The following is a 25,736-nucleotide window of genomic DNA, read 5'->3' as shown; positions in this document are numbered from 1 at the left end:
CACAAGAGGTAATGTGTTGTTAGAATTGGTACAAACTTTTCAAGCCACGCCCACAAAACAGGATCTTGTTACCTCTCCTCAAAATTTCCGACGAGTACCCCATCCTTTTGATATGGGAGCCCCCTCCCCCCCCCCCCGCGGGATAAGATAGTACCAGAAGTCTCCTGTATATCTTATTATCTGCACGCTGATTATCGATAGGTGTTTTGATGCTATTTTGTCATCTTATTGCGTCTGTTTATTTTGTTTGCCTCAGAGCAATTTGTCCAAAAATATGGATTATGGGTAAATACTATTTAAAAATTGGGGATTGTAGCGATTCTTGAAGGTAATAAACTGAGTTATGAGGAAACGCGTCTGTATTACATGTGTTCAACCCATGTATAATGTTTTGTAGCCGATATAACGCGCGCTCTGATTGGCTTATTCTAGGGGATTCTCCCGTTATTCCCACGAACCGACTACGGACGTGCAAAGTAAAATGTACGTTGTAATTTTAAAAATGTAAATATATTTTCTTTTTTTCTGAGAATTGTAGCGGCTGAAAATTATGAGTGGCGAGGAACACTGAGAGTGAATTCTATTACCCTGACAAGCCACAATAAGCTACAATTTCAGCGAATTCACAGCGTTAAATTATGAACGAGTTGGTCCCGGACAGGACGAAGGAAACAGCCAAACAGCTTTTAATAAGCCCTATACAGTGGAACCTCCATTTACCGTACCTCTTGCTGGAGATAGAGCCGCGACATTTGAGAGCAGAACCGAGGTCTCTCTAATGCCAACCATTTGCCTTGAAGGGATAGTAGTAATAGTACAGATCATTGTACATATCGTAGTCGGCCTTTGTGTTTCCATCGCACTGATAAACATTACACCAATTTTTGTACCAATTATAATCAAAAGCAACAGACCACATCACAGCAAGTGTTCTGTCGATGGTTGGATTGTAGTAGGCCAGGACTCCAACGGCTCCCGTTGCGACAGGTCCAGCCATCGTGCGAAGTCTTCTTCTTCCTGGGTGACTCACCTCCTTCAATTCGTACAACATAGCTTGTCCTGCGAAAAAAACAAAATTAATTTAGGTGAAACCGAGTGAGAATGTTTGTCACTCTTCCGACAAGCTACTGTAGCCTCCTACGCAGACGATCTATGGGCTCGTCACGCATTCTTCCTCCCCCACGTCGGGAAGGAAGATTGCGTGACGAGGCCATTAGGCCAAAGAGGCTACCGACAGGCCGGCAGTTTCCATGTGGGGAACTCGGAACTTCAAAATGCTCATAAAAACGCCAACGAATTTAGTTGGATTAAGTTCGATTTCCGCACGCTCGATTGTGTATCTCAAGCGAGGAGAAACGGTCATGTTGGACATATTCCCGGAGTCATATTTTGTTACGCTGTGTCTTTCAAGATCAAGCGTGATTACTACTATACTAACGAGCCTCTGCAAATGCTATATTCACTTTTACCATCATCTACAGAATGAGGCAAGTTTTCTTCCGCAGTGTCAGAAAAGAAGTTGGTACTGAGGGCGTCTGCCATTTCATTCCACTGCCGTTGTCAAAGCCAATGGCCACTTTGCGACTCATATCATCAATGACTTCTAAAACGTCTTTCAGCACATCGACTGCAAGCTTGACGCCTTCACGGTTCCTGGATCAACTAAAATTTAAAAAAAGCAAGTTAGTGTGATCTTAATAAAACCTTTGTACCGTTTCTAAGAACCGAAATCTTGTAAAACCTTGCCAGAAGTTGTACCGATCTAGGGAAGCATATAAAAGAGCACCAAGGGTGAAGAAATCAACAAATCAAATACTTTGACTTGTTACTCGTTGGCCGGGGAGGTACTCCCTTATATGGGCTATATAGGTATGTGCGGCCCCAAAGGGTATGGTTTTTCAGCCGTTTTGGTCATAAATAGGTTATCGATTTTGGCCATTTTGGTCATAAATAGTGTATGGTGTTTGAACTCTACTCTTGAATTAAGTATGTTTTTTAAAAGAAGCTACTTTTTCATCATTATCGATAACACAAAAGCCCTTCATAAATTATGTTTAGGGCAACTGTGTAAGCCGCAACGGTCATAAATAGGGCATATATTGAATCTTTGGTCAGGTCATAAATAGGGTAGGGAAAATCGCGGATTTTGGTCATAAATAGGGTAAGGGTTTTGGGAAGCGGGCCGCACACCCCCACTCAGTTTTTCTGGGGTAACTCCCCTCCCCTCCCCTCCCCTCCCCTCCCCCTGGCTCTCTAGTCCAGGCTGGGTCTCTCTCTATCACGCAACTCTACACTCCCGGGAGAGGGACTTTACTCCTTGCGTGACAGTAGTTACTCGACTGATGATCACAAAATGTTCAGTGTCAGACTCCTTCGTAAACTATTCAGCTCCTGATTTTCACGAGTGGCGACAAACCGTTGTAGCTCTGCTATCTTTAAGAGTGCTACTTCTGGAAAAATTTAACAGTTTTCGTATCTTTTGATTTTCTCTCATACCTACTGATAGCGCAACGGCTGTTGTTAATAGAATGGATCACTGGTCATCCTCACAGTTCAGAAACAAATGTTATCCTTATTATTTAACTTAAAGACGTTCGCGCGAAAATTTTCAAGTCGATAGAGATTTTTTTTTAATTTTTGCTGCAGTCAGATAATGAGTTACTTGTGTCAGAAATGTAGAAGAAATTGGGGGTCATCGACCTCATTTCAGAGAAAAAGCGTGTGGAAAATTACTCTGATGTTGAAAAATTGGTGCGCGAAATTCAGCAAGGTCTACAGGAGTTTATAGTTAAAAATATCGAAGCTGAGTCAACGGAGGCAAACGATCTTAGTTATATTTTGTAGAAGTGGGTCTGTTGCGTCCACAGTAAGGATGCGCAGGAACAATTAGCGCGAACGTCCTTAAATGGTGTTATGTGGCAAATCAAACATCTTCGTAAAACTAGCCCAACTTTTCTATTATTAAATGTTCTAACTGATATTCAATCTTGATCCACCTATTAGACAATCCATTTCATGTGTCCACTTACTAAAATTACTAAAGACAATTTACCTTTAACTTTGGACATTTCGTTTTCTTGGTCCCTCAAAGGTCCTCAAACTCTTCGGCCCTGCGATCGCTTCAAAAGGGCTTCAAGTTCCTACATAGAAAAAAAGAAAACAGTCACCCCTAGCTAATGCGACCTGATCAATGGCCGAATGTTGCTCAGGAAATTTGGATGTCACTGGTTTACCAGTGCTATCTTTAAACTGGTAATGATTAAACACGACAAGAAGCTAAATGTAATATCCTTTCAACATTCGATCACTTACTACATTCAAGTACCAAATATTGTGAACTTTATTAAAAAATGAAAGAAAAAATATTGTTCGCCTCAGTGGGACGACAGAAACAGGAAACTAAGTTTAATTCGGTAAATAATTATTTACACTTTTCATTCTTTCAAAGAAAGCATTTTTTTTTACCCAGCGGTGATCTGGATAAACAAAATCAAAAAGCATGTAACCTGCGGCTACCGGTAACGCTATAAAACTGTTGTCTTTTTTGAGTTGATCAAGTAAAAAGTTAGAAAATTCTACCCACAGCCAAAAACAAAGCAAACACACACACAGACACAAACCCCCCCAAAAAACAAAAACAAAAACAAACAAACAAAAAAAAAAACGCAAATATGATAATTTCTTGTCACCTGGCAATTGGAAGCCATTTTAGGATAGTGGTCCAAACCAGCATCTGATAACGATGCTTCAATTTGCTTTGAAAAGAACCAATTCTTAAATGTTAAAATAACGATCAGCAACATTTCAAAAGTTGATACATTTTATTTAGAATGCTTATACAATATTTAACCGTTTCTCTGACTTGTATGTTCTAATTCTCATTTTAACAAGACTTACGGTTAGCTAGGTTGCACTCAAAGAAAAAAGAAAATGCTGTCATGTCTGCTGAAAGTCGTAAAGGTTCGATTTTCTTATTATGACCACGCGCCTTGTATAGCTGACGGGGCAATTCAAGCGTGTTTAAGGCGGGGCTCTATCTGAAATATGCCTTTTTTTGCAAAGTGTCGCAACCATGATTTTCATCAAAACTCTAACTTAATATACATCCAACTAAAAAGCTAATTGCTTGCAAATTATAATTGCTATGTCAATTATTGTAATTTGACACCGGGCTTTCAAAGTATTACATGCTGTGCATGACCCCTATGCACTTGAGAGAAGATTTCTATGTACAATTTAAAGAAAAAAATATTTTGCAAAATTCGAAAATGCGGAACTCTGACAACCATCTTAAGTTGTGCAATCTAAATTGTGTAACATTCATTTTGATAACTTTTATCCTAAGAATATATTCTACGGCAAATTCCCTCATTCATAGCAATTAACCCAGTGAGATCTACCAATCCTAAAAATGTGAGAAAATGTGAGATATCTTTTCTCAAAGGCAAAAGTAACTCGTTTTGAGAAAACGAGCTTTGAACTTATAGGGAGAAATGCTTCTCAAGATAAAACTTCGATACCTTAAGATTCAAATAATAATTCCGATTTAAAAAAAATTCCAGATTTTTACCCCCCCCCCTCCCCCCATTCACACAAAAAAAGTTTACCTACCCTAGCTACGCCTTTTTAGTCGGTCTCCTTTGATAAAATAATGCTCCAAAATCACTTCAGAGGTATGCACCCTTTTGTGTTCATTTTTCTTTAAATACTTGATATGTTTTATAGTAGTTTAAAGAAACACGCACGACCGACGAACTGCCGACACACCGTGACCTACCGACTGTCGGCCGACTGTTTGCGACGACTGTCGGCCGACGCCTGGTGGGATCGTCTGTGAGATCAAATTCCCAAAATCTTGCAAGCTTTACGCCAATAATCACTCTACACAGGGAAGCTCCACAAGTGTGGCCCTCTCATGGTTCCCTCACGCACTTCCTCCCCATCGGTTCTCATTTTTCGAGGCGAAACCTCGTGGTTGTTCCCCGGTTTTTTCCACGCTTCCAATTCCACACATTACCTCATTCCCTGCAGGTAAGAAATACCGAAGAGTCCTGGGCTCTGAAAAACAAAATGGCAGTAGGCTCTTGGCAACTGTTGTTTCTGTATTTTGGTTGTTGTTTTTTTTTTTTGCATCTTTAATTCAGAGAGATGGAAGGAGCTCACCAAAGGAAAGGAGACCGTTTGGTAAGAAAACTTGAACTTGAAAAACAACGGGAGGAACTTCTTCTTGAAAGAGCAAGGCTTCTTTCACTGAAGAACGAGTTTGGCGAGAGACAATCCAAACCCTCTTCAGAAACTTCAAGAAACAGCTCTGCATCCACGTCGAAATTGTCAGCAGCAATCGAGAGGACGAAAAATAGAATTCCAGAATTTGAAAGGAAAGTTCAAACGCTGAGACAAGAAAACCAAACAAGAACGGATTTACTGAGAAAACCTTATGATGGAGAAATGGGAATCGGGTCCTACGAACCTTGGCAGCTAGAAGATTTCTACTTTGTTCGAGAGTTTGTACGGTCATGGATTGACGAGGTTTTGGATTTTATAATTCGAGAACGCCCCAGAAATACATCTGAGCACGAATTATCAACTATCGCTGAGCGGTTTTTTGAAGAACTTGAAGTGGAAAAGAGACATGATAAAATTTTCCAGTTGAGTTTTGATATTGAGGAGAGTATTCTCGCGGATGTTATTCACCAGGCTGCCAAGGAAACAGCTAGAGAAATTATGGCGTTTGAAGCTCAAACCAGGAACATGCTTGACGGTATCATATTGCATTCTTTTGATCTACAATCCCGAGCAGATGCCCAGAGTACCTTGATTAACAATGCTCTTTCACAAATGAAAAAGGAAGCTCAGAGGAAAAGGGATGTATGGTCTCACAGCCAAACGTTCCACTTAGAAGACAGTGTACAAGGAACTGACATGGCAGTAAATGAAGAAGACGACAGCTTTGATGGAACCATTCTGCACTTCCACAACATCAAACCTTTCAGTGACCTACCTGATGAAAGTCTACTCTCGGAGCAAGTTGACTTTCAAAATGAAGAATCAGAATTTTGGATGGGTAATGGTGTCGATCTTTCAACTCTGCCATTACCAAGACGATACAAAGGCATTTCATGTAGTGCTGTATCACCCAATGACAGCCTCATTGCCCTTGGCTCTGTTCAGGGAGATATTCTTACATGGGATTTGACAACCCACCCACCACGCATATTGAGAACTAGCCGTGGGAAAAATGCTGCTGTCTCGCAGCTCCACTGGAGTTTTGACTCTTCGTTAGTGGTCAGTCTCAATGAATATGGTGTTGTTACAGTATGGTCTCTAGGCAACACTGTATCTGTACCTTATGATGTGAAATCATTTGAACCTATTGAGCAGAATATTGGTTTTAAGTCCACTGCATTAATTCCCTTGTTCACTCTTGAACCAAGTGACTTGGTTTTCACAAGTGGACCATTTTCCAGGTCTAAAGATTTTGCACATGAAGCAACAGCAGTAGCATTCCATCCTTCTTCTTCACTTCTCGGGAAGCAAGCATTTTTAATGGTAGGATTAAACAATGGTAACATACTGAGACTGAAGTTCACTGATGTGGCATCTGTGATGTCTTTTCCACAAGTTCACCCAGCAAATGGTACAACTCATAAGATTGGTGAAGACATTGATGCTGAACTGTTCAAAGCTCATCGTCATGGCATTACACTGATAAGTTTTGTAAACAACATTTCTCCAATGGTAACTGCAGATGAGAAGGGATTTATTTACTTGTGGGAGTATTCCAGTGAACACTTATCGGGATTTGGCTGGTTTGTTCCCAGTATCAAGTACAGACTGAAGTTGTCAGAAATGACTTACAGGCCTGTTGTAGGAGCACAGGAGAAAGTTGAGTTCACTGATGTTGTGAAAGGTCCGAGTAGGAAACAGCATCGTCTCAGGTAACAACAGTCTTGAAAATTCAGTCTTCACTTCCTGGGCAAGCTTGATGACATGAGCGATGCTGTAGAGTTCCATTACAGGAACAGTTTTCATCAGTTACTCTTGTAATAAGTTGCATAAGAATAAATGTATGAAAAGGGTTTTGAAATTTTTGTTTTTGTTTTTTTTTCAATTGAGGGTGAGATTAGAAAAGGGAATCCATGATAAAAATTCTGCTACATCTAAACTCTCTATATATATTTCCAAGGGTCTTAATAATAGCAGGCAAGTCAAGAAATTAAAGAAAATGCTTTGCTTCATTTTGTTGTCACAATTAGCATTTTTCTACTTATAAATTCAACTTCCAACACTTCGTACATTAGTCAACTGAAGATGACAGTTGGTTCTGTCAAAGCATGTCTTTGAAACTTAGAAGTTTTGTCATTTTCTTTATATGAATGTAGTATATTTTTTGTAATTATTCACATTGGCAATCTGTATTTACATGTAATACACATGTGTGTAAATTGCTTATAATTACAAGACAATTCAGGCTTGGACAAATGAGCTAGAAGTGCTAAAAATTCTACTCAATTTTCAATTTACCGACAATGTTTTTGCTGTCGTAACACCAAGTTACACTAATGATGACTGGTATTTCTTTTGGAAGAGTGGAGAAGCAGTTGGCATAAATTTCTTTTTTTTTTTGCTTATTTTGTTTAGTTTTATGTTATTTGCATGTACTGTTTTGTTAATTTATTTGCTATAATTTTAAGCTATAATTTGTGGTACTTTGCTTTTTTAGGCAAGAAATGATTGCAAAGCAGAAAAAGACCCAGAAGTATATCAAATCACTTCAGTTGGGAAAACCATGGAAGATGGATGAGGAAGATGACAAAGTTACTTACATTTTTGTGCCAAAGAATGTCCCTGAATCAGGATCAACATTTCACTGTGTAACTTATAACACATCATCAGGTTTATTAGCCTCTTATGTCACCAAGCTGTACAAACCCGTCGAAATTCCATGCTCAAGGGTTATCTCCTGTGCAAAAAACTTTGCAGGAACTAAACTTGTGTACATGCTTCTGTTTCCCAAAGCAGAACCACAGGAAGCTCATGTATCATTTGTCATCATCAATCTTGAACCTGAAGTGAGCGTGAGCAAGAATTATGTTCACATCAGGCTCAGCAATGATGATTATGTTAAATGTTTGTATGGGGATACATGCTCCTTTGGCATCTCACAAGCCATAGATGCTACGGCAAGTGAATACATTGTGACCAATGTAAACAGCACTTTAACTGCAGTTTCCATGACAACAGGAAATGAAGTCATGGCAGAAACTGAGGATAGATGGGTGGGTTGCCATCTTAGGTTTAAGAAAGGCCAGATCCCTCCTACATCCAAAGTACAAGTCGCAAGTACATGCAAGGGGCTGCAAGTGTTACTGTATGCCAGAAGGTCCAATTCAGCAATTTTGTTACAAGTAAGAGATGAGAACAATAAAGAACAACGTATTAGAACATGGAAAGCCTTGCAGAAATGGATACATGTTGACAAGCGGGATGATGAAAGAACTCCTGCTACTTTACAAACAATGAAGCAACTTACTTGGACTTTTGATGGGCATTGTGATGTGCACGTTCAGTGCTTCATGGAATCGTTGCTTCTTGATTTGATTGACGACGCTATTCAACTGGTTGATGGTGCATTTATCAATGAGCAAAGACAAATGTTCCATGCTGAAAACATTCAAATTCCATTTTTAAGAAAGACCTTGCAGTACTCAGAGGATACTGATGACAAGAGTGTGTCTGCTCATTCTGACAGAGAGACAAATTTATCAGCACAGTGGGAATAAACTAAATTTAGAATGTTATCCAACTTAAATTTGTGCTGAGGAAAGAATGGACAAATGACCAAAGAATTATATATGTGGTACAACAACAAAGAGTGTATTTGTATATACAAGGCTTAAGTCTGTCCAAAAAAGTTTTGATTATTAAATCTGATACCAGTTTTGAAGAAAGATATAGATTGAAATAATATGATAAATGAAGCAATGAGGTAGGGTAGTCTTTTTATTAACAGCTACCCAGCTTTTTGAATAATTTGTTATAAAAGGGTTATTCCATCCTCAAAGGGTGTTTTCAAAATGAAGACACAGAAATTAGGACCCACTGGACTAAACAAAGACTTTTAAACTAAAGCGGTGACCTTCTAGACTGCTTGACTGCTTGGAATAAACCAAATACAACCAAGAGACTAATATATACTATAGTAGCATCTACTGGTAGCATTTTGCATGACCTTACTTGGTAATAATATGGCATAATAGGGGAATTGTAAAGGAACATATGAGAATGAACATAAATAATTTATTCTGTTTGTTCTTATCAGCAAAATTGACTCTTTAGGGGCTAATCTTGTAGCATCTGTCCAATTTTCTTCAAACCACTGTAATTTTCTTGGGAGAGGTTGTTTCTGGGAAAAAAATTCTTCTTGATATTGTGGTCAAGTGAACAGAAGTGAAGAAAGAAGCAATCATAGATGCCCAGTGCATCCATGAGCTATTTTGTGTTTGGCACCGGATCATTGTAATTACAATGTGCTCCCTTAGTTCTCTGAGGTTCACTTGCCATTGATTTGAAGTAATGGTAGAGCATTTTAAGCTCAGCTGCCACTGGCTCAGAGGTCAAGGTGCTCTTGCTTTAGCATAAGGTGGCCAGTATGGGATGCTAGTCCAGTGCTGGTAACTCCCCAGGTTTTCAGGTTGCCCCAATGATTCACCAGTAATCATTTGGGCTTTACGTGGGATTTTACAATAGGCCCTTTGCAGCTAAGCCATCACGTGACCTATTTTTCATAAAATTATGGCCTATAACTTAACAAATGCCAGAAATGGAAAAAGTATGTCGAAAATATCAAAATGGCCAAGTTTGAGGCCCCCATTATTAAAGAAGGAGATTTCACGACGGTCCGAATTTTTAAAAGAATAAGAAGATTTGTATGGAAAAAGTTGCTGGAGAGCAAGGCCTTGCTCTCCAGCAACATTTTACATACAAATCCTCTAAATTTTCCGAAAATTCAAACTGTCGTATAAACTTACTCTTTAATTCCAGGGGCCTCAAACTTGGCTAGTTAGATATTTTCAATGCGCTCTTTCCATTTCTGGCATTCTTTAAGTTATAGCCCATAATATAAAATTTTTCTAAAAAAATTTGGTCACGTGACCCCAGCTGCAAAGGGCCTGTTGAGGGAAATTTTCCAAGGGCCTGGTTCGAGGATACCCAGCTCCCCAGGCGATAATCACGGCCAACATGGCGGAAGGAACCTCGACGAAATTTCCGAATGTTCCTGATGTGGACATTGATGCTAATGGACGTTTCAAATACATTCTTATCAAAGTGATGGATAAAACACCGGGTGGTGCTTTCAAATACATAGTAAGAGGATTCGACTGGGCGGATTACCACGGTAAGTTGAGTGACAGATCACTGTAATGTTGAACTTCTTTAGCTTAAGTTGATGTTGCAGACTGTTGGGGGTTCACTAATCACTCGATTGGGTTTGTATATTTTCTCTCCAAGAAATGCATTGCCTTGCTAAGCTGAGTTACATGAACGGTATAGTAACATCGGTAAGATCGAAGGCGGGCTGGTTTTTCTCAAGGTGTATCTTAATTAGAGAAAACAACTGACACTGGACTCAAATCTATCACCCACCCCTCTTCAGCTATGTATACCTGCCAACTCTCACGCCTGCGGATCTAAAATTGTGATCTCACGCACTCTGACCAATTTCTCACGCCTAACTGACAATAGCGAGTGTAATTGCTTAAAAACCGATTAAATAAAAATGTAATTTTTTTTCGGCAAAAAACAGTTGGTGAGTACAGCAAAAAAGCGTCTTCAAGCTTACTCCGTTATGCGTACTGAGTTCGCGACACCAACGTGTTTAGATTGTGTGATGTGACACGTTTCCGGTTTACTTTGTCATGGTTAATCGATAATAGGAAATTTTCGGCAATCTTCAGAAGTCGGCGGAAATCTTCGGCAATCTTGGGAAGTCTTTGGAAATCTTCGGCAATCTTTGGAAGCCGTCGGTAAATCTTCGGAAGAGACGAAAACTCTCACGCATTTTACTGAAAAAAAGTTGGCAGGTATAGCTATGTCAAAATTCACCGTCAGTCTCTACCTGAAAAGATCATTATTTTCAAACATCATTTTATCTAGAAGAGTAAACAAGGTGCTGACATTTCACACCCTAAGAAACATTCATCTAATACATACCGTTAAACCGTTAGTAAGTATTAACCCAGTTGCCTGGGTGGCCTCAGCCAACAATGCGGTCCATATGTTGAGAAGGAAGAGAAGGGTAGAAGACTGAGGGGAGGAGAGGAAGTTGAAGAGCCCACAAACCTGAAATAGTCATCTGCCTTACCCATGAGAGTGAGTGGTGACGTGAGAGCCAGAGAGGGAGGGTGAGAGGTGGAATGCATATTCGAATGGGTCAGTAGAGAAAAAAAAAAAAAATTAAACCAAAATAGCATACATAGCACATAATTTAAAAAATTAAGTAGCAGTAGAGCAAGTTAACACTAATAATCGAGAACAAAATGGGAAAAGAGAACCTCATACTAATACTAATTAAAGAGCGAGTACTAATTAAAGAGTGACAGATACTCACACAGCCATCAAAAAGTTGTCAAAAACTAATGAAAAACTTTCCTCAAGTTGACAACTGTAAGGAGTGTAGCCCTGTTAGCATTTTCTTCATATTACATAATAAACTACCTTGATACTAAGTTAGCTTGCTGGGAAGCATTGGCCCTTGGTTATTTTGTATGCGTAGGGAGCCTTGCACTCAGTCCATACTGCTACAACCCAGTGGGCCTATATATCTCCCCAGTACAGTCCTTGTGCTTGGTTAGTACAGTAGGTTAATATTCCTAGCTAACCCTTTGTATTGGAGAAACCAAGTGTATGGTGATAACGTTTTTGCTTAAATATCCCTTCAGCTGACATATATGATAAAGTTGAGGCTGAAATTGAAAGTCTGGGATTGAAAAGCGAGTGTGTTGGTGGAGGACGAATACAACATGACAGAATTGACAAAAAAATCCTTGTGTATGGCTACTCCGTGGTAAGCTAAACATGTTTTTTTGTTGTACACTGATGACTTCCTTCTTTAGAAAAATTGGAAATCAAGAGGATTAACACTCTATGGAAAAGTACTAATAATTAAATCTTTGGGGTTGTCTGACTTAATATACTCAATTTCAAATGTTAACGTCCCTAAGGAAATAGTGCCAATGGTAAAAGATGAAATGTTTCATTTCCTTTGGAAAAATAAGAAAGACAAAATAAAACAGACTAGTATGTACCAAGACCTTTCTACGGGAGGCTTACGGATGGTTGCCGTCAAAGTTGCGATAAAATCGCTCAGACTTGCATGGATCAAAAGACTTCTCTTTAGAGATAACTGCAATTGGAAAGTAGTACTGGACTATTTTTTTAACAAACATGGAGGTCTCAATTTCCTGCTTCAATGTAACTATGATGTCAAATATTTAAGGCACATTCCAACATTCTATAGAGTCATACTTATTGCATTTGATGAAATCAAGAATCTGTACAATTATGATCAAGGAACCGACACCATTCTCTTTAATAACAAAGAAATCTTGGTTGATGGGAAACCACTACTTATAAGGGAATGGTTTATCAAGGGTATACACACGATCCAACAGCTTTTTAATGAAAACGGTCAATACCTAACTTTTCAAGAACTTCAAGCTAAATATCATTGTAACACAAACTTTCTCCAGTTCTGTCAAATCTTGAGTGCAATTCCTATGAGCTTGAAGAACAGAGCGCAAGTCCTAGGGCAAAATTTGATCTTTCATCAGAGAGAAAACTGGAAATTTTTTTCACTGAATGAAACTAGTCAAATCAATTTTGAACGGTATAGGGCAAGAGACTATTATTGCCTACTTCTCGCTAAGAAACACCAATCACCTCATACTGGCCCGGAAAGATGGAAAAGAGATATTTCATTAGACACAGAGAATTGGACAGATGTTTTTAAAATGGCTTCAAAAACATGCAAAGGAAATAAGTTGAAAGAATTTCAATTCAAATTTATTCATAGGATTGTCATTACAAAGAAAGAACTCTTCAGATATGGGATAAATACAGACAGTGACTGCATCTACTGTGGTGAGCCAGACTCCATAAATCATACCTTTATCGACTGCGAATTTACAAAAACCTTCACATGCAAAGTCGTTAATTGGTTTAACACTCAGAATGGTTCAAACTTTAAACCAGATACAAAAGAAACGTTTTTCGCCATGTAACACTCTATGGAAAAGTACTAATAATAACACGGAGCTAGTGAGAAAATTCAATTACACGCTCCTCACAAATTTTACAGACTAGAAATCGTTCCTCCTCTCCCTTCCCCAGGCTATTAGTTGTTTGTTTGCTCTTTTGTTTATTTTGTAATTTTAAGTTTTCCTTTCCTTTTATTTTTTCTTTCTCTTGTTTTCTTTCTTGTTTTTTATCCTGTTTGATTTGACTGTAGCTAATGTGTGTTGTCAGAATTAATTAATTACTTTATTTTATTCGTTTTCCTAATGTAAGTAAATAACACCTGGTGTAAATAAGTAATGTACACTGTAGTATCAGAGTAGCCATACCAGAGTACTTTGTTATTGTAATTAACCGCGTGGTCATGGGCTGAGCGCGGTTCATGTTCTACCCGTGGTTGTTGTTGTTTTTTCTTTTTGTGTCAGTGACTAGACCCAAACTTCCTCTTGGCCAAATGTTGAATCGCGCAACCTGTGATGTTTATTCACGTTGGATTCGAAGGAAATAATAAATATGCTAAAGAGAGGTATTGCGTCAGCTAAGGAATGCGCTGACATTGCATCTTCCACTTTCACTACGTGACAAATAAGATCATGTTTACTTTGCAAGTTTATTTCGCTAGGAATGACAGTCTTTTTAGTTTTCCGAGTATTTTTCGTATTTTTAGACAAGAGAAGTGAATTGCCGCGCTGTAAAATTGAAGCGAGTTCAGAGATCGGAAGGAAAATTAAATATTTGCAAGCCAAGCAAAGAACGTGTCAGAACGTGCAAGGACTTTGTCATTGGTAGGGAAATAAACACTGTACTAAAGATAGCCATGGATAATGTAATTCTTGAATTATGTAATTCATGTGACTACTTTGCTAGCCCTTTACTTGTGGAAAAAACCAGTTAAATTTAATCGTGACTTTTAAGAAAGCAAGCTGTTGTTAATAGGGTTATTATCAAATCGTTTGTATCGTTCATGCCCATACATATCCTGAAGAAAGTTCCAGCTTACGTCATCGGAGATTTCACAAGGGCTATGACTGGTGGTGCATTAAGACAGTATGTGTTGATCAAGTGATGTGATGTCTACAGAAACAAATGAATCATCAAGGACTGTTTTGGAATGTGCACTGCATTGTAACAGTAGTGCTAAGAAAACAGTTAAATTTTAAAAGCGCAGTTATAAGATCTAACAGATCTTGTTTGTAATTTGTGACACGTGTAACTTTAAATAAATGAATAAATAAATAAATAAATAATAATAATAATAATAATAATAATAATTAGTTAAAAAAAGAACACCCAGATTTAAAAAAGCAATTCTCTTAACTAACTTTTAGATGGGTTGCAGCTACTATAAATAGAGTGTGTATCCTTTTGTCAGTATCCTTAACTATAAACACGTCACCATTTTGGAAAGTTCTAGTGCACATATAATAATATAAGTATGTAACTGGAAATGTTTGTTTCAGACTTAAACTGCAGGATTTAGAGTAGCAAGAACAGGATGTTCTTTTGCAGTTCACAAAACTCACATGACTACTTCTCCTGAAAGAAAAATAAATTAAGTATTGGAGGGACAATAGTTACTGAACTGATGATTTGAATGTTTTGACCATTAAACACTTCATATGAAAGAATTATCATGTAGTTAAACAGTAACAAATAAATGTTAACAGTCTGAGTGACAAATTTGCAGCTCACTGCTTAGATGTCTCTTTTCAGAGAAGTAGCATGAACAGAGGTACAGGACTGTTTCTGACAAACCTGTAGACCATTCAGTTGCTTCAGATGAATTAACTAATTTTGTTCACCTTGCAGTTAAATTTATTTGGGGGATAACGTATTCCTAAAATTATTATTATTATTTTTGTTTTCAGGGGTTTGGTCGAGCAGATCACTCTATGACAGTGGAAAAACTGAAGAATGTCTATCCAGACTACCAAAGTATAACATTTTCTAATGAAGGTTACTAGGATCCAACTTGAGAAATGATAACAGAAGTCTAGTGAATAAATTTATTTATTATTAGATACTGCACATTCAGGATGGGATTTTTGAGTCACTGCACCAAGATCTTGACCAGTGAGCTGTGGATGCCTATACACATGACCAAACAGTCAATCATGTGTCGTTTCACTGTTTTATTGTGAGAAATACATGATTGTATCGTTGCTTTCTAGAAGCCTTTGTGAAGTTGTAAACAACTATGAGTTAATGTGACATTTTATTTCATATGGCTCAGGATTTGAATTGCTTTTAAACAGAAAACAGGTGAAAGGCTCAAATGAAGAATTGGCTATAGTCATCCAAGGGGTGGTCGTGGATAATAATGCTATTCAATTGTTAAATCGCTATCAAGTTAATTTAACAAAACAAACTATATACACTATCCGCTGGATGGTGCTTTTTCTGGTGGATACTGTTATCTACAATTAAGCTTACGTCTATGAATTTCTATTTTAAATATTATTATAGACAGTTGTAAACAAACCTTCACACCTTGACAAAATTATTACTCGTCAACAGTTCAGCTATAAAGGACACTCACTAAAAGTCTATTTCACAGCTAATAGCAGCTATAGGTATAATGTATGGTACCACTACGGTACATTCAATACAGTTTTAATTTCTTTCCTATCTTAACACACTATGTGTTGGAGACAATAAAGACGAAAATAAGTTCCCCATACTGACTCTATTTCATGGGAGCCATCAGTTCTGCACAATCATTAAGTGAGAACTATTCTACAAGGTAAAGTAATAATTAAATAATAATAATTAATAAATGCACTCTCTACATACATGTAACTTTTTACACAGAACCAGTCTACAAATTATTTACAATAGTAAGAATTAAAAGCCTCATTAATTTTATTGATAAATGCACTCTCGACATACATGTATCTACTGACAGAGCATTACCAAAGACCCCTAGCTGGCCAGGAACGTTTTGCTAGTTACAAATTTATATTGAATGATAATATTTGTTAATGAAATTTCAAACTCAATTTCAATTTCCGCACTTTACACATAACATAAAATACATGTACCTGCATGACTTTGATAGGAATCACCTATGACATACATCAACAACTACACAGTCAAGTGACAGACAGCCACACAGATTTTGGAGCTGTTATGGACATCCAACGTACCTGCACTTTACAGTGTCAGAGTAAATGAGATGAGCTAATCAGAGACTAGACCGCTCTATGGAAGGTCTTGTTTGAAGAACTCGAAATTTTTTTTTGAGTAGCTTGTGCCACTGGGTATAAAAATCTTTCTCATATTTTTTAGTTGATTCAAGACTCAGCTACTAGACAAGGAGGTCTACATGTAGACTACATAGATGTTCTTTGTGGCGGTAAGGGAATCTTTCCTTTCTCAAAGAGCCTCTGCGTACATGTAGGAGGCATTTAGCAGGCTCTTTACAACAGGTTGATTACAAAAATGGCAACAACTTGTAAAATACATGTCACGGAAAGTCCAGCCGGAAATGAAATTTTATTGAAAAGGGATCGGATGTAATTTATGTCTGATCCCAAAACTAAAAAATTCTACATGTATATATATTTACTAGTTAAGAATAAATTAGGATTCTATCTTAATCAGTTTCTAACTGATAATTGTTTAAAATTGTGCTAACTCTAAGTCTACACTACTAGGGTGACAACATACCAGTATATAATGATATTTATGTACAAAAATGGTCAAGTTCTAAAATTCACAAGAATTTACATGTAAGATGACCTAAAAATCTGATTACATATAATACTAGATGTATTTAACCTAGTAACTGGCTCAGGCTATTAAAGTAAAACTACATGTAAAAATATCACAACAGCTAATTTAGAAATGCCAGGCCATTGGCTATGACTGACTATAATATTACTTGACTTTAGCCTTTGACTAAGGAGAATTTAAAGTCCAACTCTGGTCTACAACTTGTATGCATGCATCCTTCAGCCCTGTCAACTATGACCTAGAAATCTCAAGCTTGTTATCTATTAGTAAGTCAGTGGCCATTGTTCACAAGCCAAGTACACTGATCAGCTAGAAACGTTCCTCTGCTATGGTAGTATTTCCGGTGACTAACCCATAGCCGGATGAAATACCTGGAGGAGTTGGCTGCTGTCGCGAAATGGAGGATGAATTTTTAGAAGCACAATGCTTCCAGTACAGCCATGAAAAAGATACCGAGATTAAATACAAAACCCCATCTTTCAAAACCTCATCTGCAGTTTGTCTTCCATGATATGACTGCCCAGCAAGAATCACCACAACAATAAGAAAACAAACGGCAAGAAAAGCTGCCAAACATGAAAAAAGTGACTGGCAACCATGATCACTGTCAGAAGATTTATATGTGAAGACCGTGTAGGTGAAAACACCAATAACAAGACAAACTACCAGCAAAACAGCGAGCCCCCAAGTTGGATTCAGCATAATACCAATTAACAGCCAACAAAAATGGTAAACAGTCAAGTTTGCGCATGTTGCATAGAAGGCCATAGCGTACCACTTAACTTTTTTAGGACAGGAACAATGTGTACTTCCTCCTACCACAAAACCTAGACCTGCAATCAATGGATATATTGCAGGAATGAAATTTTGAAACTTAGATGCCAAAACAATGCAACAAGCAAATAGAAATAGGAATATTACTAATAAACCACAACATAAAATATCTATTGTCTGTCTCTCAATCTCTGGTCGTGTTTCTTGGTAGTTCATTACATAAGATGCCAACAATGGTCCACTCAGTATGGAAAAGAGAAAAGAACAACACAAAATTATTCCTATGCGCCAACTTTGTCCTGTAGCCAAAATGTCTGGTTTATGGCCTTCTGTGACACACTCCGCAGAATTTAGCTGGAGATCTCGTATACTGGGTTTAACAGCCAAATCTTGAAGCTGAAGGGAGGGAAAATAATCTATTAGACATTTTCTTTCATTCAATTTCTTAATTAGTTATTTCTACTGGCAATTCAAGTTACTAGTCGAATAGATAAGCATTCTAGGGAGAATAGAGTTGTCATAATTGGCAATAGGTAAACTGTATGTAATACTTGATTTACATTTTAAAAAAGACCCCTAATAATAATATTAATAATGATATTAATATCAAATAATGTTTTTAATCATATGATAATAATACATATTGATCAAGTGTTACAATGCTATTAATAACAGATAAAATTATTAAAAACATACCTAAAAAATGGGGGCAGAGCTCTCCCTTCTTTCCCCCCCCCCCCACCCTCTCTTCTTTTCTCTTTCTTCGTACTCTCTCTCTTTCCCCAATCATTGACTCGAGAGCCTGTTCACAGGCTAGAATTTATCCTATCTTTAGGAGGACTCAGGTTAATATTGATGTGAAATAACACTTTGATTTTAGATTAGAGAAACAGTGAAATTTAATGTAAATGATACTGATTACAATTAACTATTTATTTATACTTACTGCTGCTAGTACTCCATCAATGTGTTCTTTTGATTTCCCCTGTGTCACGTCACAGCAGAGAATCGAAATTGTTAAATTTAACCATTGAGTGCGCCTTGTCACCATGATGGACCCGAGAGACCAAACTTCAAGGACCTTGGCAGGAAAAGCAGCGTGCAAACAGGATATGCTCCAAGTGTAGTTTAGTGCAGGCACTGAATTCTCTGTTTTGTTTGGGCCATACACATTCACAAACACACGAACTGAGGATGGCTTTTTGGCTGGGTACAAAGCTGATTCAATGTTGAAACTGCTCTCTGACTTTGCTAAACTGTTATAGACCTGTTCATAGGTGATGCCACTGCAGGAATTTGTTACATTGGTGGAATTGATGCAGTTGTTGAAAACAGTTCCCTCAGTAGTACGTTGATGGAATGTTAAAATGACCTTCATGAAGAACAGAAGAGCCAAATTGAATTGTGGAGACGGCATACCTGGAATAAAGCCAATGTCCTTGTTTCTTTGGATTCACTATACCTGTGGGACATGTTATGTTTTCTATGAATACAAAACTAATTGACACAGTACACTATAGGGAGTCTCAGGCTTTATATGATATCACCACCTCATAATTACCCTTTAAAAAACACGTCCTCAGTCATGAGATTAGTGATGATGACAAAAGCACACAGAAATGGCAGAAAGATTGTCCTCAGTTACAACAAAAATGTGGCAGAACTTTGTTTTACTAACATGTTCCTACCATTAGATGAGTGGTGAACTGGCCTGTGGCCTCATCAACTATCTCCTTTCATAGTTCACCACTAAATTATTATTGGTAAATTGATCACGTGACATGATAGTGTTCATCGGCAGAGACACTATCTGCCCATAGTGCCCATCTGAGTAAAATATCCAGATGGATAGTAGTACTCAACCATAAAAACTTTTCTGTCAACAACTGTGGGCTTGTAGGACAAAAAATCAAAGATTGATTGATTTGCACTCTAACCCTTTGACTGCCAACGGCGCATTTACACACCCTGAGTGGTCATCTTGGATAAGAGTTTTGATCTCATGCCTCAGCTAAAACTGGGGAATATCCGAGTGATATTTCCCAGTTTTCAAAACTGCACGTGTTGCGAAAAATATTTAAAGAATAATAAACACAGCGTCCATGTGGCGAGAAAATATGCTCGGATATTTGTCCGCGGACATTATCTGTTCCTAGAAGCGTACAGTTTTCCGAGGGCGTAGGATACAAGAATAAACTGTATCTGCAATATAGTTATCTGGTTTTCTTGGCGTCCCGACAAGCGTTTTCGGCAGTTGTTTTAGGGTACCAGAGCCATTTAAAAAAACAGCCGCAAGTTGTCTTCGAGAAAAAATTCTTAAAATATTTATAACTTGAGAATATCTGCTTTTCATGCCGTCAATGAATTGGTCGAGGCCCTAACTATAATGTTATTGCAAAGGAAAATCCACAGATAATTTTCGACTTACGCTGACAAGCCATGGACTTGACAGAATTTCGATAGTTCGAATATCGAAGTTTGGCTCGATCCGGACTCGACGGTTTTTATTTAATTACTCTCAAAAATATGAATATTAGAACAAACTAACCTTGTTTGGTTTACTTTGGCACAAAGGTCTATCAATATAGACAATATGAGCGAAATCGATTTTTTGGCTGTGTACGCGATTTTGATGATCATATCTGATTTTTACTGACACTGACTCTTAAATAGCCTTTGATAATCTTCAAATACCTGGCATTGCTAAAGATTTGGTTTGAGCAAATACTCATCTGACGAAATCACGAATCACTGCCTACAGGCAACCAGATTTACATTTCACGAATCACCACTGAAATGTCTGAAATGTTATCAGTTTCCCGAATGACACAAACATTTCGGCCAATAAGGCCCGTTCCAAACGCCGCTCCGTTCATGCGCCGAACCTAACTGATGAGTTAAGTACGTTTGAATCAGTTTGGTTCGGCAGGTTAAGTTTGGTGCGGCAAACAACATTAAATTCGGCAGGGTCTGTCGCACTATGCGACGTTGGAGCGGCAGCTGATTCAAATGGCGTTCTCCTCATGTGTCGAACCTAATGCATAAATTACTGTAATTCTTTTTCATATAACGGGAATCGTGATTGGCTCAAAATTGAGTGGCGTGACCAGTCATGCATGAAGCTCAAAGTCGTCGCTAAAAATAAAGACAACAAACTACCAGTATGCCTTCGATTTAGAAGAAACGGGACTGTATGAGCGAGTTTCTTTAGCACAAATTCATTTTTGGCTTTTCTTCGTGATAATAGCCCAGCTTATTAGATTTCCCTTCAACAAGTCGATTTAAACGGGAGAAAACCTGTCTAAATACAAATACTGAACCTCGAGATTGAATTTGCTTCCCTAAATATTGCTATAACAACATGATAACAGCGAAATGTTAGTCACAGCGTTTCTACTTGGACGGAGTTCGTGAATTCAGAACGCATATTTTCTCGTCGAAAATTGTTACCACTGGCTTCACGAATTAAGTTCGACGCAAGTACGCCGTCTGAACCAGCCGTCGCTCCAAAGTCGCGCTAAAGTCGAACTTAATCAAGTTTGGTTTGGCACATGAGTAGAGCGGCGTTTGGACCGGGCCTAAGGCCCGTTCCAAACGCCGCTCCATTCATGCGCCGAACCAAACTGATGAGTTAAGTACGGCAGAAGAGCGGCGTTGTGAATCAGTTTGGTTCGGCAGGTTAGGTTTGGTGCGGCAAACAACATTAATTCGGCAGGATCTGTCGCACTATGCGACGTTGGAGCGGCAGGTGATTCAAATGGCGTTCTCCTCATGTGTCGAACCTAATGCATAAATTACTGCAACGTATTTTTCATATAACGGGACTCGTGATTGGCTCAAAATTGAGTGGCACGACCAGTCATGCATGAAACTCGAAGTCGTGGCTAAAATTATCAGAAACGGGACTGTGCCAGGCGAGTTTCTTTCGCGCAAATTCATTTTTTGCTTTTTTTCGTGATAATAGCCCAGCTTATGAGATTTCCCTTTAACAAGTCGAATTAACCGGGAGAAAACCTGTCTAAATACAAACACCTAACCTTGAGTTGAATTTGTTTCACTAAATATTACTGTAACAGCGAAATGTTAGTCACAGCTTTCCTATTTGGACAGAGTTCTTGAATTCAGAACGCATATTTTCTCGTCGAAAATTGCTACCACCGGCTTCCCGAATTAAGTTCGACGCAAGTACGCCGTCTGCACCAGCCGGCGCTCCAAAGTCGCTCTGAAGTCGAAGTTAATCAAGTTTGGTTCGGCGGCATGAGTGGAGCGGCGTTTGGATCGGGCCTAAGGCACGGCATAACCATAATCCAACATTCAACACAGCCCTAATCAGACTAGATTTGGGATTTTTGAGCTTAGCTACAACCAAGATGTGTTATTGAGGTCAGTAGAAATATTTAACATTGGACTATAAACAACGCGATTTCAGACGCACCTGGCTAATCCCTAAAACAAATGGACTACATGTTCTACTTTTCATACAAAAAAGGAGTTCAAACAAAATTACCTCTGGAGAGAAGTTCAGACTTGATGTTTCTTGGCAATTCTTTAGAAGCTGAGCAAGATTTCAAGAATTACGTTGTGGCAGTACAGCCGAAGAAGCACACGGGCCAGTGATCATGTTTGAATAATTGATCACGACGGATTTCCACGAAAAACGAAAACAAAAACAAAAACAAAAAAACAAAAAACGGGAAGTCATCAAAAAAAGATGTCAGCACGTTTGCAATGCGAACGTTAGCCAAGCAAAAAAAAAACATATTCGAGATTCATAGACTTGTGGTGTGTGTGCTATCTTAATGTTTTGCTGGCTTGGTTGTTTTTGCCTCGTCTATAAATTTTACGTATGAAAGCTTGTTCAGTTTGGGATTTACACTACGAGTGATATTTGAAATTCTCTCAAAACTGTACAAACCTTAAGGCGAGAGTTATTTAACATAATTTTCAAACAATACGAGACAATAACTTCTGTCCACTCCCAGGACAATATAGTGTTCTTCTTGGCAACAATTTATAAGGTTATTCCATAATTTTATTCTATTGTTTCATTTATATCACACTTCTATATTTTAGAATTTTTAGCGCCTCTTTCATCAGTTTCACCCATAGAAGACGTTAGTTTAGGCAGTCGAAAGCTTGGGTTTTTTTTTAACATTTTTAGCCAGAGAACGTTTTAAATCTTATTACGAGTAGCTAATCATTAAGCGCTACAGCCCTCATTTGATCTCTCGTTTGCTTGAAAGCAGTATTGGAGTTAGCAAAACGGAATCATTTTTCTTCGAAAAATGCTTTCTTTGCAAGCCAACTGTATACTACTTTCTATTTTAAGGTAATATTTTATAGAAATATTTTATGGAAATATTTCATGGAAAAGTATATGTTTTTTATATTTTTGGAAAAATATGTTTATATATATATATATATATTTATTTGGAAACCTATGAGTATTTTCAGTGTGGATGTGCGTTTAAAATGATTGCATGACATTTTAAAAACTGCTTTGCTATCTGATTGTGACATTTGATGTTGCGTAACATTTCTCAGAAAAACGGGAAGTTGATCAGTGATGTCATATTTGAGGGACTTTCCCGCTGAAATGAGTCATCAAATCAGCAGCCTAGTGGTCTCAGACCTGATGAAACACGTGCTGCGAGTTTTGGACGACTTCAAAAACATTTCACACAAAGCGTGATCCTTTAGAATCTAAACAGTGGTTCAAATCGTTGTTGTAGGGAAATATTAGCATGCAAGAAAAACAAGCCATGACGATAATTAATAGTCATAAGTCACCTGCAGGGTCGTTATATCTGATAAAACACCGCATGCTAATAAGGAGGAGGTCTTATCCATATAAAGTCATTGCACGTGATGAATTATCGACCGTTTGATAGGTTAGTGGGCTTATGAATTATTAATGAGTGTTTGAACAATATCTACGGAGGCGAATCAGACAGACATATATAGTCGGTTTTCATAGAATCCTACATAAATTGTCCCGATCCTAAACGCGGAACTTCTTATCACAGCTATTTTTTGAACTGCCTTCCTCGGTGGAAATGTCCAAGTTAGGGCTTTTAAGGGCAGGATTCTCAGCAATCCTTGGCAGAGAAGTGGTACTACAGGAAGGTGGAGCGACGTTTTCAATCGATGATGTTTTAAAACAAACACACGTGATGAAACCGCTGGGATTCAGACCGCCTTCCTCAAAACCTGTACATGAGACGTTTCCAATTTTTGTGAGAGGCTTGTTTGGATCTGGGATTGGCTTCCCTAGTAATACACTCACTTTACAGGTGACAGAGGGGCATTCTGTATTTGAAATGAAACTTCAAATTCAGGAAAAATTAGAGATAGCACTGGAGCAGTTTGACCTAATATTGGGTAATAAGTGTCTTGATGACGATCGAACTGTGGAAGACCACGGATTACAGCCCCGAAGCACCATTTACTTGGTGCTTCGCCTTAAGGGAGGTGGAGGTCCGTTCACAATAAGCAAAGAGGACCTTGCTCCTGAGTTCGATTACGACTTCACTGATGTCAAAGATGATGGTCAACGATACATGAGAGGGGGGTTCGAGTACAAGCGACCGTACGGTTGGAAGCGATTTGGGCTCAGGGCTCTTGGAAGGTACGAAAACGACGATTGGCTTGGCCCTAATGGTTTCCGGACGAGCCAAGCAAGAGGAGAATGGCCTGTGTCTTATTACGGAACGAATATGAGCAGCGCAGAGATGATCGTGAAGGAGGGCTATAAGCCCGGGCCAGCAACTAAGTTTGGTGTCGGCATCTACACAAGTCCAAGCCTTGAAATGGTTGAAAGGTTGTATGCGCAGGAATTCACTTACGACCGGAAAAGGTACAAAATTGCTTTTCAGAATCGAGTTAATCCTGATCTTAATGGTCACCTTAAAATCATCAGTGCTTCGGATACTGGAGTAGAAGCTGACTACTGGTTGTCTCCAAAAGATAATAATGATGTGCGCCCATATGGACTTCTCATCCGTGAAGTCCGACAGACCGAACAAACAGACCAGACATGCTCCTTGATTTGAGTGCACGCATGTAGTGGGAGAGAGAGAGCCAGGATAAGATTCAAATTTCTGCTTTACATACGGTTCCAGATTACACATTTAGAGTTTGCCACTTCGAGAGACACCATAGAATTCAACCGCCATCTGTTAGGTTTTCATGTACCCAAGCGCAATCTTAGTTTCCCAATGGATAAGAAATTGATAATTTCACTCTATGATCTATGTTGTTACGGTTATAGATCTTTTTCTGTATCCGCGCCAACTCTTTGGAACTCCTTAGCTTTCCGAAGAATATACGATTACGTCAGCCCTTAGATTGTTTTAAAAAACAGTTAAAGACGCAACTTTTTTGGAAAGGCGCACATTAATTTTGTATAGCTTTAATACTTAATGTTGTAGTATTTTATTATGTAGAATTAGAATGTTAAAAATTTCTTTAAAAACTCCGACATTAGACTATTTTAAGAATTAACTCGTAAGAAAATTGTCATAGGTTTTACATTGTTGTTAAGTGTACTTTGTAAAGCGCCTTTGGACATGAAAATATTCTTAATTTAAAGTACAAGAGCGAACTCACAGCTTAACTATTATTTTTAACTATTATTTTCTTGAAGGACAAATGTCCGAGGAAATAACCGCTATTGATCATCAACACAAAGAAATGTAGTCGCTATATGGAAACTAAACCAGAAGTTTTGGTTGCCATGAAATGTTACACGTAGTCGGATTGGAGATTGCATCAGTCGGAATTTTGAGCCCTGCGAAAGTATTGTATTTGACAGTACATGAATGATGGCATGAAATATTCTTAATGTAAAGTACAAGAGCGAATAAAGTTGGTGTTGTTGTTGTTGTAATGCTCCAATAATTATCCAATGTTTTGCTTGCTTGGTTGTTCTT

The 25,736-nt window shown here is 38.2% G+C and overlaps 5 protein-coding genes across 6 annotated transcripts; 3 read left to right on the top strand and 2 right to left on the bottom strand.

Moving 5' to 3' along the window:
* Nucleotides 1-254: 254 nt before the first annotated feature.
* LOC145485962 (DELTA-actitoxin-Aeq1c-like) lies at nucleotides 255-3,141 on the bottom strand. Of its 2 annotated transcripts, XM_081464643.1 has the most exons (3): nucleotides 3,053-3,141; nucleotides 1,470-1,662; nucleotides 255-1,059 (listed from the first exon to the last, which is right to left on the bottom strand). In XM_081464643.1, exons 2-3 carry the CDS (start codon nucleotides 1,540-1,542, stop codon nucleotides 776-778), a joined length of 357 nt encoding a protein of 118 aa, XP_081320769.1. In that variant the 5' UTR covers nucleotides 1,543-1,662; nucleotides 3,053-3,141; the 3' UTR covers nucleotides 255-775. The 2 variants fall into 2 exon arrangements, with proteins under 2 accessions (XP_081320769.1, XP_081320761.1); XM_081464635.1 differs by lacking the exon at nucleotides 3,053-3,141 and having other exon boundaries at nucleotides 1,470-2,389.
* Nucleotides 3,142-4,748: 1,607 nt separating this feature from the next.
* On the top strand, nucleotides 4,749-9,291 carry LOC145485914 (uncharacterized). Its single transcript, XM_081464579.1, has 3 exons — nucleotides 4,749-5,031; nucleotides 5,145-6,938; nucleotides 7,724-9,291. The coding sequence occupies exons 1-3, from the start codon at nucleotides 4,916-4,918 to the stop codon at nucleotides 8,781-8,783; spliced, it is 2,970 nt and encodes a 989-aa protein (XP_081320705.1). The 5' UTR covers nucleotides 4,749-4,915; the 3' UTR covers nucleotides 8,784-9,291.
* A 55-nt stretch (nucleotides 9,292-9,346) lies between these two features.
* Nucleotides 9,347-15,971, top strand: LOC145485923 (14 kDa phosphohistidine phosphatase-like). The gene is made up of 3 exons (XM_081464590.1): nucleotides 9,347-10,399; nucleotides 11,943-12,067; nucleotides 15,165-15,971. The coding sequence occupies exons 1-3, from the start codon at nucleotides 10,243-10,245 to the stop codon at nucleotides 15,258-15,260; spliced, it is 378 nt and encodes a 125-aa protein (XP_081320716.1). The 5' UTR covers nucleotides 9,347-10,242; the 3' UTR covers nucleotides 15,261-15,971.
* A 1,369-nt stretch (nucleotides 15,972-17,340) lies between these two features.
* Nucleotides 17,341-19,555, bottom strand: LOC145464887 (uncharacterized). Its single transcript, XM_081448693.1, has 2 exons — nucleotides 18,752-19,555; nucleotides 17,341-18,201 (listed from the first exon to the last, which is right to left on the bottom strand). Exons 1-2 carry the CDS (start codon nucleotides 19,220-19,222, stop codon nucleotides 17,341-17,343), a joined length of 1,332 nt encoding a protein of 443 aa, XP_081304819.1. The 5' UTR covers nucleotides 19,223-19,555.
* A 4,177-nt stretch (nucleotides 19,556-23,732) lies between these two features.
* LOC145482676 (uncharacterized) lies at nucleotides 23,733-25,736 on the top strand. Its single transcript, XM_081461314.1, has one exon. The coding sequence runs from the start codon at nucleotides 23,862-23,864 to the stop codon at nucleotides 24,855-24,857; it is 996 nt and encodes a 331-aa protein (XP_081317440.1). The 5' UTR covers nucleotides 23,733-23,861; the 3' UTR covers nucleotides 24,858-25,736.

Source organism: Orbicella franksi, chromosome 1 (genome assembly GCF_964199315.1).
Source record: "Orbicella franksi chromosome 1, jaOrbFran1.1, whole genome shotgun sequence".
NCBI lineage: Eukaryota > Metazoa > Cnidaria > Anthozoa > Scleractinia > Merulinidae > Orbicella > Orbicella franksi.
The sequence above is the reverse complement of the archived record's forward strand: the minus strand, read 5'-3'. Positions and strand labels throughout refer to the sequence as shown.

Excerpts from the sequence above, each read along its gene's own strand:
- LOC145482676 (XM_081461314.1), top strand. The coding sequence starts at position 23,862 with ATGTCCAAGTTAGGGCTTTTAAGGGCAGGATTCTCAGCAATCCTTGGC.
- LOC145485962 (XM_081464643.1), bottom strand. The coding sequence starts at position 1,542 with ATGGCAGACGCCCTCAGTACCAACTTCTTTTCTGACACTGCGGAAGAA. Across the intron at positions 1,060-1,469 it reads GCCTCATTCTGTAGATGATG|GACAAGCTATGTTGTACGAA; the intron begins GTAAAAGTGAAT and ends TTTTTTTCGCAG.
- LOC145464887 (XM_081448693.1), bottom strand. The coding sequence starts at position 19,222 with ATGCCGTCTCCACAATTCAATTTGGCTCTTCTGTTCTTCATGAAGGTC. Across the intron at positions 18,202-18,751 it reads TTGATGGAGTACTAGCAGCA|CTTCAAGATTTGGCTGTTAA; the intron begins GTAAGTATAAAT and ends CCCTCCCTTCAG.
- LOC145485923 (XM_081464590.1), top strand. The coding sequence starts at position 10,243 with ATGGCGGAAGGAACCTCGACGAAATTTCCGAATGTTCCTGATGTGGAC. Across the intron at positions 10,400-11,942 it reads CGACTGGGCGGATTACCACG|CTGACATATATGATAAAGTT; the intron begins GTAAGTTGAGTG and ends ATATCCCTTCAG. Across the intron at positions 12,068-15,164 it reads TTGTGTATGGCTACTCCGTG|GGGTTTGGTCGAGCAGATCA; the intron begins GTAAGCTAAACA and ends TTTTGTTTTCAG.
- LOC145485914 (XM_081464579.1), top strand. The coding sequence starts at position 4,916 with ATGGTTCCCTCACGCACTTCCTCCCCATCGGTTCTCATTTTTCGAGGC. Across the intron at positions 5,032-5,144 it reads CATTACCTCATTCCCTGCAG|AGAGATGGAAGGAGCTCACC; the intron begins GTAAGAAATACC and ends TCTTTAATTCAG. Across the intron at positions 6,939-7,723 it reads AGGAAACAGCATCGTCTCAG|GCAAGAAATGATTGCAAAGC; the intron begins GTAACAACAGTC and ends TTGCTTTTTTAG.